The 16320-nt window shown below is 41.6% G+C and overlaps 1 protein-coding gene across 4 annotated transcripts in view; it reads right to left on the bottom strand.

Annotated features, from left to right (window-relative positions):
- The window catches only part of NLN (neurolysin), a 134393-nt gene that overhangs the window by 47596 nt on the left and 70477 nt on the right, over positions 1-16320 (bottom strand). For 2 of the 4 annotated variants that reach the window (XM_081089980.1, XM_081089979.1), the window contains exons 10-13: positions 13705-13891; positions 13251-13379; positions 11885-12021; positions 1289-3170 (exon numbers count right to left, since the gene is read on the bottom strand). In XM_081089980.1, coding sequence (XP_080946106.1) covers positions 3036-3170; positions 11885-12021; positions 13251-13379; positions 13705-13891 — 588 coding nt within the window. In that variant the 3' untranslated portion in view covers positions 1289-3035. Of the gene's footprint in view, positions 1-1288; positions 3171-11007; positions 12022-13250; positions 13380-13704; positions 13892-16320 lie in introns of those variants that run through there. The other 2 variants (XM_081089981.1, XM_081089978.1) reach the window with 2 other exon arrangements.

Here is a 16320-nt window from a genome sequence, read left to right as displayed (position 1 = left end):
TGAGGACACATTTATTTGTAATACCTTAGCTAATAATAATAATGAAAAAGTAGATGCAAAGTAAATAAATAAATAAATAATACTGTCTATGGAATTTCTTGTGTCTTCACCCAAAGAACTAGAAATTTCCCAAAATTTAAAAAAAATATATATTTTATTGATTTTTTTTACAGAGAGGAAGGGAGATAGAAACATCGATGAGAGAGAAACATCAATCAGCTGCCTCCTGCACACCTCCCACTGGGTATGTGCCCACAACCAAGGTACATGCCCTTGACCGGAATAGAACCTGGGACCCTTCAGTCCGCAGGCCGATGCTCTATCCACTGAGCCAAACCAGTTACGGCTCCCAAAACTTTTAATGTGAATCATTATTCAACTCTCTTAAGTGGTTTCAATAGCTAGGAATTTACCTGACTAATGATTATCCAGGCATATCCTCATCTTAGCCACAAAGATGTCAACAGAGACATCAAGTGTCTATTTTTAAAATATATGTTTTTATTGATTTTAGAGAGAAACACTGATGAGAGAAACATCAATGGACTGCCTCCAGCACACCCCTAATTGGGAATGGAGTCCGCAACCTGGGCATGTGCCCTGACCTGGAATTGAACCTGCGACCTCTTGGTGCATTGGAAGATGCTTAACTGAGCCACACTGGCCAGGGTTCAAGTATCTTTTTTGTTGTTGTTAATCCTCGCCCGAGGATATTTTTCCATTGATTTTTAGAGAGAGAGGAAGGGAGGGGGAGAGACAGAGTAACAGAAATGTCCATGAGAGTCACATTTATTGGTTGTCTCCCACAAACGCCCTGACCAAGGCCAGGGATTGAGCCTGCAACCAAGGTATGTGCTCTTGACTGGAATCGAACCTAGGACCCTTCAGTCCACACTCTGGGCCGACACTCTATCCACTGAGCCAACTGGCTAGGGCAAGAGAGACTTTATGTGTGGGCTCAGTCCACAAACCTCAAGTGTAGGTTGTGCAACTACAATTTTTATGGTTACCCACCATTCAGAGTGCCTTGTCGACACTTTATGCGCAGATCTGGAAAAAAAGAACAAGCAGATGGATAGTCACATTCAAAAGAGCTTTAACAACTAAGTCCTTAGTTTTAAATTATGCCAGAGAATATATACGTATTTGTGTGTGCATTTTTGTTGCTGTTCTTTGGCAGATTTTAACTATTAGATGTGCACCTTAAGTGAAAAGAACAACATAGCTTTATTTCTTCTATGCACTTCAGTTTTCACATGCATGTATGAAAGAAATGTGAGCTCATTCTTGTGGATAATAAATGCAACTTTATTGTGTGCAGCTTTTTTCACACCAAGTATTAGTTTTTCCACGTGAAGTAAGTTAAGAGTTATGATAAAGTTATTGTTAAGGAGAAACACTGGGCAATAGAAAAAGCTGAAGAGAGTTTTTGTCTGAAACTGGAAAACAGAACAGTCTGGGGGAAAAAATATAGAAAAGTACCACAGGTTGCTAAGAACATAAAAAACAGCTTTGGGGACGAGAGGTGGTGACATTGACTGAGTGGGGAGTGAAAAGGGCCAGGCAATTGTCTCCAAAGGGAGGGTAGGATTTCATGTGGATGTTTAAGGTATTTGCTTGGCACTCATAAACTCGGGGTTTTCTTCTGTGTCTCTAAAGCTGTCGACTTCTCCTGCTGTCTATAATTTTATTATGCAGCATAATATATATATTTTTTTACTTAGCACAAAGTCCATTTTGACTAGACAATAAAAAGGTTCTAATTTTGTGGCGGGCCAGTGAAGTCAGACCTCAGGCACACAGTGGGAGCACCTGAAAGATTTAGGTAGCGTACATTCAAAGTTTGCTTTTTTCCTTTAAAAAGTTTTATTACCCTGTTGTGTTTTTCTTATTGAGTAGACTCCTAGAGGAAAAATAAGCTCAGAGTTTACTGGTCTGCTACAGAACTGGAATTCAGGCCCCCATTTTGCTGAAAGAGATCCCAAGAGTCTCTGAAAACAGACTCCTGAAGAGGCCCCTCCCTCAGTAAGTGGCTGAGTGTAAGCACACACCTGCCACCTGGGAGAGCTGCTCGAAGACGCTCTGTCCGGAAGCCACTCTACTGCGGTTCCGGACCTCTTCTGCGTCAGCTTCTATCTCTAAAGAGCCACTTGGGGCAGGTGGACCAGCCACTTTGGGTGAGGTGGGCAGTAAATGAGGCAGAGGCCCCACCACTTACTAGAAACGTGATATGGGGAACGATTCCTTGCTTCAGTGTTTTCACTGGCTACAGAGCCAAAAGACTGACAATCTTGTACCCCGACGTGAAAATGAACTCTAATACAAGCTCCCCAGATCGTCTAAACAAGGTACAAAAATTTGCAATCTACACAAGGCTAGAGTTCGTAACTGTTCGGTATTCTCTGACTGGACTTTGGACAGAAAAGACAAACCCAAATAGAGGAACATAATTTAAGTGTGGCAGAAAGTTGGAATCACGAGGCCTTAAATACAAAGATAAATGCATTACTGAGGCATGTTCCCCTGGCCCTGAGGTATGTAGGCAAAGAGGTCACACTTGACTGTGACACAAAGAGTCAAAGTGGATGCGGGGCTCCAAGAAAATGTTCACCAGAGGAATGTGGTGATTCACTTATGTCCAGAAATCCCAAGTAAAGAACTGCAAGACATAAGTAGGATCAAATTATATAATGTATGTGATTCAATTTAAGAATTCTGAGCCCTCTTACATTATATTATTTAGATTACAAGAGTAAAAAAATCAAATTACATTCATATGAAACTTTTATAAAAAAAGAAATCAAATCTATTTTTATGAAATTTTATAGTACAATTGTTTTTGAATGGGTCTTTCCGTAGGTCACCGTATTTATAATTCCATTTACATCTGTGTAATTCTTCAAATCAAGAAACAAAAGGCAGTCAATAGAAATCTACATTTTCATTTGCAAAACTCCCTTCAGTTTCCAGGCCAGTAGCACACACGGCGATGTCGACTTGTCCTGCAGACATGGACCGCTCCCAGAGAGCCCAGTTCACGGAGCGTGCAGGCCTCTGCTCATTAGGAACGCTTTTTGGTTTGGCTCACGTTTCAAGAAATTCTGGAGCATGTCCATGCCGTCCAGAGATCCCCCGGGTTTCAGGATTAGGTTTCTGTATTTCATTCCAACCTAATAAAATAAAACATCATGCCTAACAATTCACGGTCACAATGATTTCGCAAACCTCTAGATACAAAAGAGAAAGGGGTAGGAGTGAGAAAAAAAGGGGACTTTTAGCTCTACTCCGTCTGGGCGGCATCTCTGCGGTATTTATTTATTTTGGTAGCTAAGCGATCTGAAGCGCAGACCTCTGGTCTTCTACACTTCCATTTATTACTGTCTTGTCTCCTTTGATTCTCAGTAGCAAACTGACAATGTGAACAGGCAGACAAACAAAAAATAGCCAGGTGGGCCCTGGCCGGGTGGCTCAGTTGGTTAGAGCATTGTCCTGATGCACCAAGGTTGGGGTTCGATCACACAAAAGAAAGCAATCAATGAATGCATAAATAAGTGGAACAATACATTCACATCTCTCTCTCTTTGTCTTTCTCTGTCTCTTTAAGAATCAATAAATAAAACATTTTAAAAATTGCCAGATGGAATGTATAACAGGTTCCTATTTATTACCACCCCTCAAATGTGATTTCAAAAGGGTTAGCAAAGCCAAGTATTCAAGAAGGCCACAAGCAGGGTTCTGTGTACCTGGAAATGGTGACACAGCTCCTGCCAACTGGCTTCTTCTCTGTTTTTATGAGGGGCTCATAAATCACCCCTATTACAAGCGGACAAGGAGGGGGTAGGAATAGCACATGTCCCATGGTGCAGGGTGAGGCATTTCTGTGGGCCCAGCACTGGAAATGAGGGCCTTTGGAAAGGTGTTTTTGGGAACCAGATCTGCAGTTTTAAAATGTATCACATTTCTACCTTGGCCGTGTAGCTCAGTTCACTCAAGAGTCATTCTGATATACCATGTTTGCGGGTTTGAGCCCCAGTCAGAGCAAATACAGGAATCAACCAATGAATGCATAAATAAATAGAAGAACAAACTAGTATTTCTCTCTCTCTCTCAAATCAATTAAAAATTTTTTAAAAATTCATAAAATATTACATTTCCTATGCCTTTATGTACATAAACACATGAGCAGATCAAGTGAAAGAAAAGAACTGTAACTCAATATCCATGTTATTCAATATTTTCACTTCCTTCTAACTGTCCTTTTAGGGAAGCAAGGCAAGACAATTCAATGAAGCATAATTCTAAACAGAAACATTAAACCATAGTTCTCAGAGTTAACACTCTTAAATTTATATCCATTATCTCATTTGATCTATAGGACCAAGAGTGTTTTTGACTACAAGAATAGCTAGACAATAATAACAATAAATTAATTAAAAAAGAATAGCTAAAACAATTTCCAGAAACAAAAGTAATCTAACTTTTGTCTTACAACAATGATTCTGCTTGGTACAACCATGAGAGATAAGTCTAGTAAAACCATTAAAGAAAAGAAAATATGGATAAATGAAATCTACCAACTAGATACAAAACTAGTACCCTAGGGGGCCATAAAATGAAAACTTTTGGGGTTATCTTTTGATTATAAACAGAAACCATCAGCTTTTTAATCATTTACAGGCTAACATCTAACTTTACAGTCTTGGGCCCTAATCAGGAATAAATAATCAGTCACATAAAGTTATCTTCTCATAAACTCTAGGGCAATACTATCTAATGGAAATACAATGTGAGGCACATATATGCCTTTGAATTTTCTAATAATGACATCTTTTTAATTTTTTTAGAGAGAGAGGAAGGGAGAGGGAGAAGGAAGGCATAGAAACACAGATCAGCTGCCTCCTGTACCCCTCCTACTGGAGATTGAGTTGCAACCCCTGACCTGGGCCCTGACCAGGAATCGAATCAACAACCTCTTGTTGCATGGATTGATGCTCAACCACTGAACCACACAGGCCAGTGATCACATTTTAAAAAGTTAAAAATATAGGTGAAATTAATTTTAGAAAAATATTTTATTTAAATCAGTATATCTACAATATTATTTCCACATATCTATATATATAAAAGGCTAATATGCAAAGGGTCCCCTCGGGAGTTCAACCAGGACTTTGATCACTTACTATGATGTGCACTGACCACCAGGAGGTGGCGCAGAATGAAGGAAGGCCCCAGTCAGCAGCCAAAAGGCCACAATCGGCCCGGATCGCTGGCCAGGCCTAGGGACCCTACCCATGCACGAATTTTGTGCACCAGGCCTCTAGTGTCAATATAAAATATTACTGAGATGTTTTTTGTTTTAAGTCCTCAAAATCTAGTGTGTTTTTTACATTTATAGCACATCTCGATTCAGTTCTTCAGCAGCACTAGCCACATTTCCAGTGCTCAATAGTCTATGTGGCTATCAATCTAGACCCTAAAATGTGAGTGACTGTCATAGAATTTATTATTTCAAGAAGTAGCAGATCAGAGCTCTGGAGCCTAACCATACTTTACCTCCCCCCTCCCCTTCCATCTATTGCCTGATGTCTCTAAATTTGACTAGTTTTAAGTTAGGGAGGGGAAGAGAGGCAAGGAAAGACTACATTCTCTGGATTAGCAGTATCGGAAGAAGTTAGAAAATGTGAGTTAGATTTATCTGCAGTCTAATAAAAATATTTTAATCCTTTTATTACAGAAAAATTTAAAATATATACTAACAGCAGAGAAAACAGTATCATGAACCATCATGTGACTATTACCCAACCTCAATAATTTTAATATTTACCTGCAGAAATTTTTAATGCTCATGATCTAAGAATCTTTTATTTATTAGATATATTTCATTGTACAAATATAGGAACTTTTGTGAAAATCTAAATAAAGTAAAAAAGAAATTACCCTAACTGTTAATATCTTACAAAGCATTCTCATGGTGCACAGAGAACTGTAGTTTAGGTGGTGAAAAAAAGCTCTGAGCGAGCTGCATGGTGCTGTGAAGAGCAGCTCATCCTCCTCTGCGTGGTCAAATCATTGCAGAGCAGGGCACTGTTTAGTCTCACAATACGGGCTCAGTGCAGCTCTAGTCCTCCTTGCTCAGGGCTCCAAACAAGTTGATTCAATTTCCTGAATTACAGAGCAATGGCCTTTTAATAGTTTCATTTCCTTAGCAATGAAGTTTGGAGAAGAGTTTAAGAGTTGTCTTGGTAACAGATTAAAGAGAAAGAGAGAGAGAGAGAGAGAGAGAGAGAGAGAGAGAGAGAAGAAGAAGAAGAAGAAGAAGAAGAAGAAGAAGAAGAAGAAGAAGAGGAGGAGGAGGAGGAGGAGGAGGAGGAGGAGGAGGAGGAGGAGGAGGAGGGGGAGGGGGGGGAGGGGGAGGGGGAGGGGGAGGGGGAGGGGAGGGGGAGGGGAGGGAGGGGGAGGGGGAGGGGGAGGGGGAGGGGGAGGGGGAGGGGGGGGGGGGGAGGGGGAGGGGGAGGGGGAGGGGGAGGGGGAGGGGGAGGGGGAGGGGGAGGGGGAGGGGGAGGAGAAGGAAGGAAGGAAGGAAGGAAGGAAGGAAGGAAGGAAGGAAGGAAAGAGTTAAGTGAATTTTTGCATTTTTGGAAGGGACCGGGCCCTCTGGGTGAGAGAACGTGGTCTGGGAGACACATGCCACAGGTGGAAGAAGTCTTTGCACTAAGTTGTTCTACTTTGCATATGACAGTAAAGAAACTTCAACTGTGAGGAAAGCAGGAAGAGAAGCTCTAAGACAATCACTAACATTTTTCAGGCTAAAGAAATCCTTCAGGAGGATCTGCATATAGTAAGAGCACCTAGTACCTATTCCATGAAGGAGAATCACCATCAGCCACCTCTCTGGTCTTTCATCCGGGAAGTGTATCTTCTGGCAAGTCCTCTCTAACAGGGGTGATTTCTAAAGCCAGATCAGGAGTTTTGGAGTCAGGCCCAGGTTTGACTCTTGGCTTCACCCTCAGCTATGTGACCTTGGGCCTTGGTTTCCTTACCTGTAGAATGGGAAAATGCCTACCTCACACAGTTTATGGCAGGGGTGGGCAAACTTTTTGACTCGAGGGCCACAATGGGTTCTTAAACTGGACTCAGAAGAAGGAGCTGCGGCCGTGTTTCCCGACGTTGCCATGTTAACACTGCTGCTGGTGAAGGAGTGGAGGGGAGAGCAAGAGAACCCTCCGCTCTTTCAGCTCAGTGGGCCGGAGAGAACAGCCGAACGGGCCGGATCCGGCCCGCGGGCCGTAGTTTGCCCACGGCTGGTTTATGGGGAATCGGAGGAGATGATTTCAGTACATTGGCTACTCCCTACTTTAATACCTGGCATATAGTATTCAATAAGCCTTAGTTGTCACCTATCCCTCCCCTTTCATTTCCTTCCCTCTGACACTGCCCTTTGTTCAGTTTCTCATGTAAATTTCAGGGAAACAAATGCAGTCCTGGTTTGGTATTTCCTTAAAATTACTTCTGTGTCTTACTACACATGAAAAAAAAAAAAAAAAGCACAACAGACTTCATCTCCACTATTAGTAAGAACTGTAATTCAGTAAGAATATTAAGTAGGAGAGACAAGGCACTCATTTTATCTACGAATATGTACCTTTTATTTGAGGTGATACTTTAAGAGCATTCAAAACTACCTGAATGAAGGATGTCCACAATCTACGAGTAATGCGAATACTATATAAATGGGAAACAGATTGGGCCTCCTGCTACCTCTGGCATCTCTAAAGCAGCACATGCAAGCGCCCACTGCCTTCCAAACCTCCTTCCCTCTCTTCCTCCTGCTCGTGAGGATGGACTCTGGGGAGTGCAGCCAGAGTCGGCTCCTTCCTACAGAGTAACAGGCATCCGGCAGAGCACCCACCCAGGGCAGGGAATGCTGAGCCGGCACCTAACAGGCTCCGGGCCTGCTTTCAAAGTGGACTTCGAAATCTTCCTTCTGCAGCCTGTTTGCAAGCTCCTTCCAACAGTACACCCTTTGTTTTCTCCGAAGGTGGGGAGATGGTGGGTGGAAAAGAATACCTCTGACAACAACAAAGAAGGAGAGAGACAGTGAAAGATTGGTGCTGGTAGTCAGGGGATAAAAACAAGAACAGTGGCAGGAATCGGCCCTTGACTAGAAGTGGCCTTCTGGAAACATTAAGCAAAGTTTCAATTTGTGAGGCTAGGAGGATAGACCTTTATTTAAGGGGAGGGAGGAGATCAGGAGAAAAAAGATAGCCTGGGTAGCAGTATGTGTCAGGGGGATAGAGGAATGGAAGCAGATAGGCTCAGAACTACGGGTTAGATCCCAAGAGGTGCCCATTCCTAACAGTACTAATTAAATGTAACAGGTTTGAAGCAGAGGACAAAAACACAGCTGAATAGAACCGTTCCGGTTACAAGGTAAGATAAGGAAATAGGGAATTAACAAGGCAGATTATTAGGGCTCTAAGAGAAACACAAAGGAGGGCTGTAAGAGCACAAAGGAAGAAAAACTGCTTCTAGCTGTCTGGGATTCAAGACTTACAAGGTCTGGCCTTGTAAATATTCAAAAAGCAGGCTGGAAATCAATCCTATTTCCTTCCTTTGTCCTTGAAATCAGGCAAAATCTAACTCAGAAAAGGCTGAAGTGTGAGAAGAATCAGTTTGGGGTGGTAGATTAGGAGAGCTGAAGCAGAGGTTAACCCACTGGCGAGGCCTGTCGGGAGCGGAAATTTCCTGTTCTCCCCTAGCAACACATAACGGCAGGAACTGGGGTTAGGACTCTATGTGGAAAGCACTGGGATATTTAGCTTCACAGCACACGTTCTCCGCCAGGTTGTTGTTCTTCATGTTTAACCAAGATTCTTCATGTTTCTGTGTCTGGTCTATTACTGGATGTAAGATCTAGCTGCTTCTTTAGGGCATTACGCATTAAATAGAATAGCTTCACTTTATCTTGATTTTCTTGGTATTCCTTTCTACAGTGATACCTGATTGCCATTTCTTCTTCATTGATGGTAAAAAAAAAAGCTTAGCAATTTCTCTGAATGCAAAAGAGGAGGGAGATAATTCTAGTTTAACAATATAATTGCCTTTGAGTCCACAATCTATGACTTCTTAGGAAAATTTCCCACGATGAAATTGTCTTATAAAAAGAAATGGCCCTAGTTAAAAGCCCCGTGTTTTCAACCCTATGATTAGCTGCTGGATTTTGAAACTACATTTGGTGACCTTACAGATATCCTTCAAGAGCTCTTAGAGCTGACTGGAAAAGTGTTCATCTCAAGCACTTCCAATTATTTAAGAGACCAGTTGGAGAAGTAAAAGATATGTCTGATAATGAGACTTCTCCATTTTCCACTAGAAACAAAAACTTTAGATAACATTTAACAAACTAGTTAAACAGTTAAGATTTTCTGTTTACTATCTGTATCATAAAAGGCCGTGGCCCTAACGCCATAATGACTGACTAAAGACGGCCGCGGGTGGGCGGGGCTGCGCAATTTTGCATGCTGGGCTTCTAGTGAAAAATATAAAAAACTAGAAAAGCCCTAACCGGTTTGGCTCAGTGGATAGAGAGTTGGCCTGCAGACTGAAAGGTCCCAGGGTCAATTCCGGTCAAGGGCATGTACTGTGGTTGTGGGCACATCCCCAGTGGGAGGTGTGCAGGAGGCAGCTGATCGATGTTTCTCTCTCATCGATGTTCCTAACTCTCTATCCCTCTCCCTTTCTCTTTGTAAAAAAATCAATAAAATATATTAAAAAAAAAAAAAACTAGAGAGAAAACACACAGAGATAGCAAACAGAGAGAGTCTATCCTATCTAATAAAAGACAAACAGGGTAATTGACCGTACCTTCGCTACGCTTTCCATTGGCTAATCAGGGTGATATGCAAATTAACTGCCAAGAAAGATGACGCCATTTGAGTAGGGCCTTTAAGAATGTTTTTTGAGAAGCATAGGCAAGGAAGGCATACATTTTAGGTGGAAGAAATAGAATGAATATATTTGTGAAGGGGGAAAGACCTATAGGAACTCAGGAGGTTCTGGGAAGGAAGGATTGCTAACCTCAGGGCTGTGAACAAAGAGAGGAATAATAAGCAGCAAGAAGTTACAAAAATCAAAAAGGTAGACAAGTGCCTTTAAAGGTTGCCGATTGGGTCATCCTTGGTAACTTTGGAGAGAGGATAACTTTCCAATTCAGTGGGTGGAGGCAAAAGCCTGGAAATAGAGGTTTGCAAAGACTGTTCCTTACACTAAGAAATTAGACTGTGTAACAAAGAACACAGGTTATCAGAGCTAACAGCAATAGCTCCAGAATTTTTCCAAGATGGCAAACTAGGAAGGCTTAGTATTAGAGGAATCACTTCTGAGACAGGAGAACTCAACAAGGGAGTGGAGCAGGATTGCAGAGTGACAGTGGTGTCCAGTTCAGTCGGACAGCATGACTTTGTAGTTGGGCATGTTAATGGAGTCATACGATCTTCCCCAGAACACTCTGAACCCCAAGGGCACCATCTCTAAATGACTCGGTGGAGGAATCCAGGGCTGGGCACTGGCTGAAGGTCATGCTGAAGTCAGGATATTTATGAGAACAGCAGTCCACGGTTGACCACTGCCATTGTAAATGAGTTGGCCCAGGAATGAAGGAGACTTAAAGGGACCTCACAGCTTGGGTAGGGGAGGGTGGAAGACAGAGTGATTAGAAAGGCTAGTGTATAGAACAGGGGTGGGCAAACTTTTTGACTCGAGGGCCACAATGGATTCTTAAACTGGACCGGAGGGCCGGAACAAAAGCATGGATGGAGTGTTTGTGTGAACTAATATAAATTCAAAGTGAACATCATTACATAAAAGGGTACGGTCTTTTTTTTTTTAGTTTTATTCATTTCAAATGGGCCGGATACGGCCCGCGGGCCGTAGTTTGCCCATGGCTGGTATAGAATGTAGGTACACAGGAGGTGGGTTTTATTATTATCATCATTATTTTTTGTGATGGTGGTGGTGGTGGTGATGGGGGGGTGGGGGGTGGGAGGGATAGTAATCTAAATTACATCAATGCATTCAGTGTGAACATGTAAGGCACTATGCAACCCAGAAACATAAAGTTTGAGGAACAAATCAGCTAGTTGAAATAGGCACAGAGAGTCTGATGTTGGTAATTTGTTCTTCTAATTTCTGGATCAAACAGAATGACAAAAATAAAAAAACACAGTGGAAAATGCATTAGCCCTAGAGAAAATCTGACAGCTGACTCTTCTGCAAGACTGGAGACTGGGGGACTGTAACTCAGGAAGGTTTGGCTGGCAGCCACCTGGCAGTCAACTCGCTGTACACGGAAAGGAACAGCTCAGGTTAATGAAGCAGCTTAAATTACTTAAAGGCATTCAGGTTACAAACTATGCAGTAGGCGGGGTATGCCAGTCACAGGAAAAGGGTGTCTCCCACAGAAAATGTATAAGGAAAGTGCGTAGAGAATATCAAAACCCAAATAGACCATTTATATGAGGAAGGAGTTTGGTTTTCTTTCCCAATCACCCGTAAAGCTAAAGCACTGTGTGGCACATGTCAAAACTAGCAGCTATAAATGTGCAAATGCACAAACAAAGCTTTCAATTTTAATTATGCAATATATTGGAATGTTAATAAGCAAGAAAATGCAGTAGGCTTTTTTTTTTTTTAAACATAGAGAATTAGAGTTAATCACTTGTGTGCTGCAACTTGAAGTGTGATGATTTAAGAAGATGCAAGACTTTAAGTTAAAAGCTGTTATCAAATCTCTTACTCTAAAATCTAGGTGTAATTCGTATTTTACACTAGGAGTTAAAGGGGAGAAAGCAACTAAAATTAACAAAAAGAGAAAAGAATACAATACCTCTGGGTTCATTATTCCTTCTTTTTTAAAACAGCTGTAAAACATATCCATGGAAAATACTTCACTCCAAAGATATCCATAATATTGGCCATCATATCCCCCTGCTAAATGTCCAAAAGTAGCTGGCATGTTTGTGCCTTTAAGGAAAGATACATTTCAATCAATGTGATGGTAAATGTTAATTACCAGGTCAGGTTATCAGCTAGCTAAGGTTTCCTAGGGAGCCCTGCTGGGGGAGGAGAGATAGGATTTCACCTCCAATACAACCTAGGTTTCCTTGTGCCCTTGGTCAAGATGTTTACAAACTTCCCTCCAGGGATGGCTCAACCTAGGAGCTGGTTTCGGCCCTAAGCTCTGGAATGCTTAACAATAGTTTCAGAGGCTTTGTCCACACCCATCAGATAGCTCAGTGTTTCAGAATCCCTCAGTCCTTTCTTCTCCCTTAGACACACATGTGTTTTACAAATACTCTAATATTAAGCCTATTCTTTGTCACATCTTTATATTTAAAATGTGTCAGAACGGCACTTATTAGATTCATAATTATGGAAAATGAACTCTTTACTTGAAAAGCTAAAAAGGTTTTTTTTTTTTCCTGTATAAAAAGGTTTTTAACAACTCCATTTACCTCTAGGGATACATTTGAAAGGATTTTGTCGAAGTGGCCTCAGGCACAAAGCTGCTGTAGGGTCAACTATAAACAGGTCACAGAAGGAAGTGAGGAGCTTAGACTCTACTGACTATTCTGAACTTTATCATCTCTACAACTATGACTGATTCATTTAAATAACAACTTATTGGTGGAAAAAAGTCTCCTTACCAACTACATATAAGTAGAACTACATGTTAGCTTTAAATATACATAATATAAGTGTAAACACATATGTGTGTGCAGCTATCCACCCACCCACATGAATCATCTAAGTATTAGGTCAGAGATCTAAGTCCAGCTGATCTCAGAGTCAGAAACAACGCAGAAGTCGTGCTTCTCTCTAAAACTGCCCCCACTCCCCACCCCCCCAGCTTCCTCCTGAAATCATTGGGAAGTCCTGGTGCACACAGGGAGGGAGGAGCCGGGTGGGTGCTGCCAAATGTGAATGGCTTTCTGCGCTCTGGGGTGGAGGCCAATTGCTCACGCCTGATTACACTAAAATGCTGCAAAAGCTGGAACCACCTTTCCTTCAAGCACATTTGGAGAGGACAACTCATAATATGAAAGTCCGAAAGTCATGGTCTGATGACAGGAATCAGAAACAAAATGCATGAGGTAATGTGCCTGACAAACCCCTTCTTCCCTGGCAGCGTGAGGAGCACATCCTGTGCGACACAGGAAAACCGAACTCAAGTCGTAACAGAACTTCCGTACCTGGAGTAGCCGCAACACCTAAAATTTCTGTGCAGCATTTGGCATATTCGCTTGCAGCATCCAGCGATGTGTTGGTGTGGAGAGACTGATCAACTTTGCTCAAAACAATCTGGCGCAGGGTCAGAAGACCTAATAACATAAGAATGTTTGGGCATGTTTTGCAGAAGAGAACTGTGTGATCTAATAGCACAAGATCATAGATTTCAAAAGTGACTCCTGTAGTACTCATTACAAAATGGAAGCAAACATCTCATTTAAGATGGAAAAGTAGATGTATTTTTTTTCTTGGACATAATCCCAGGGCTCAGTATTGCTGTGTATTAAGTGGTCTTCCCACATTAGTGCTCTGGAGGTACTGTCATTATTAAAGGGGAAACAGTTCTATAGGAGATGCCAGCAATCCCCTATTAAGCAATTCTAATTTATTTTCCCTTTCTAAAATTACAAGTCATACCTGTGTTGACCAGTCTAGAAGCAACAAGATTTTCAAGCAGATCATCCATAATAGGTCTCCCATCTTGATAATGCTTTGACAGTCTCCGGAGGGAATCAATGTCCCACACCCAATTTTCAAGCATTTGTGATGGCACTTCTACAAAGTCAGTTTCCACATTTGTTCCACTAAACCGTGCAAAATCAGTCTAGAAAGGAAACATAGAGGTCTTTTTTTAAAACAACAAGAACAAGGGATGAAAAACAAATAGGTGATGAATTACATATAAAGAAAATTCTCTAAAACTTGTCAGAATCAGAGTCAACAGCCCCTTTATTTTTTAATATATTTTATTGATTTTTTACAGAGAAGAAGGGAGAGAGATAGACAGAAACATCAATGAGAGAGAAACATTGATCAGCTGCCTCCTACATATCTCCCACTGGGGATGTGCCCACAACCCAGGTACATGCCCTTGACCGGAATCGAACCTGGGACCCTTCAGTCCGCAGGCTGACACTCTATCCACTGAGCCAAACCAGTTTTGGCTCAACTGCCCCTTTAAATGAAGGTTTAGAAAACCTTAAAATTAAATGAAAATAAAACACAGCAGCCAAGCAGCATAAAAAATAACCACTAATACTCTATATTAAAATAATGTTTTATTCTTTTGAATCATAAACAAACATGGAACAATTATCCAGAAATCATAACTGGAAAAAAAAATCAGGATTTTTCTACTGATTTCTAAACTGATTCTTCTCTACTACTTAACTACTCAGGTTTTAATCAAAATCAATTAAAGAGTTAAATTACAACACTACAGACAGATACCCTTTGTGTATGTGTGATGTTTTATGTTCTAAACTTTAAGTGAGTGTGTCTAAGAAAACCATGTTTATAGAAAGTCTGAGTAGTACCTCTCAGATTAGGTAGAAGATGTTACTGTAAAATGAGAAGCCAGCCATTGCCCTGGCCAGGCATTTTTATTGCTTTTTATTGATTTCAGGGAGGAAGGGAGAGGGAGAGAGGGACAGAAACATCAATGATGAAAGAGAGTCATTGATCAGCTGCCTTCTGCACGCCCCCTCACTGGGGATTGAGCTCGAAACCCAGACATGTGCCCTGACTGGGAATCAAACCATGACCTCCTGGTTCATAGGTCGATGCTCAACCACTGAGCCACACTGGCGGGGCAATAAAAAACTTTTAAAACAAATTTAAAAAATAAAATGAGATGTCACTTCAGTGGGAGTTAGGCTATTAGTTGGCAAGAGGGGTGAGATAAATGCGGCTAAAGAAAGGAGAAACAAAGAATATATTCAGAAGTTAAAGCACTCTTCTGTGAATAAAAAAGGGGTGCTATAATAAATCAGTGACCTAACGTAACCTCACAGAGTGATTCCTAACTGGGCAGGTCAAGGTGGGTAGCCATGCCCCAGGCCTTTAACTTCCCTAGTAAAAGGTTCTCTTTGCCTTAAGCAAGCCCTGTCCATTGTTTTTGTGTATCTAGGTCAGTGATGGTGAACCTTGAACCTTTTGAGCTCGGCGTGTCAGCATTTTGAAAAACCCTAACTTAACTCTGGTGCCGTGTCACATATAGAAATTTTTTGATATTTGCAACCATAGTAAAACAAAGACTTATATTTTTCATATTTATTTTATATATTTAAATGCCATTTAACAAAGAAAAATCAACCAAAAAAATGAGTTCGCGTGTCACCGGTTCGCCATCACTGATCTAGGTTAATGCACATTTGAAATGCCTCTTTTTCAGACCTCTCTGAAAACCACCACCAAGAGAGCTCCCAATTTTTAACCACCCTGTAATCCAATCATAGAGATTTCCCACCCTCAGGTAATCTCCCTTACTTCCCTCAATCCCAAACATAAGAACTTCAGAACTGTCATTCGCAGGCAGCATTTGAGACCTTGCTTTCTGGCATGTCTTCAGTTTGGCTCAAATGAACTCATAAAAATTCTCTCCAGGTTGGGGTGTTTCTTACATTGACACCTTGTAAAAAGAAAGTACTTCTAAGCTCTGGCTAAGAGTTAAAATAAAGGTTTCTGTTGTTGTTTTAGGGAAAGTTTAGTAAATTGTTGAATTGGATGTCAGAAAAGTTCCTGAGCAGAGAGCTGGAGCTTGACTAGAACAGGCTGGTTTTAACCTTCACACCATCCAAAGAACTTGTGTAAAATTGCCACTGGCAGCGGAGTTTTAGCATTTTCCCAGCTGGGTCACTGGGGTTATCCTTCTGTTGTCTTTCCCTGCAACTCTATCTGATAGGCTTCCCTCTTCACAAGCTTTAGATCCCAGTCTTCACTCCCTGACTTCATCATCCCCACGGCTCTACAGGGAAGGGAAAGGAAGAGCGGCTTAACCACTGAGAAGGGAGCAGATGGGATGCCGAATCAGCAGCAATAACCATTCTGCTTTTGGCCCAGGGCAGAAGCACAGATGTCAACGCCAACTCACATTCTGCCTTCCTCCCTTTATGCAAAAAATGTTTTGCTTGACTTCCCACTCTAATTGTGCTGATCCTAGATATGAAGAGCTGCAAATCCTAAAGGGCCAAAGGAGACTAAAATCGCTGGGTTGCTGGAATAGGCCACCTGTGTTAGAGGACATCCCAATAA

The sequence above is a fragment of the Myotis nattereri genome, assembly GCF_964212035.1.
Source record: "Myotis nattereri genome assembly, chromosome: 4".
NCBI classification, from domain to species: domain Eukaryota; kingdom Metazoa; phylum Chordata; class Mammalia; order Chiroptera; family Vespertilionidae; genus Myotis; species Myotis nattereri.
Note: the sequence above shows the minus strand (reverse complement) of the source record. Positions and strands in the feature narration are given on the sequence as shown.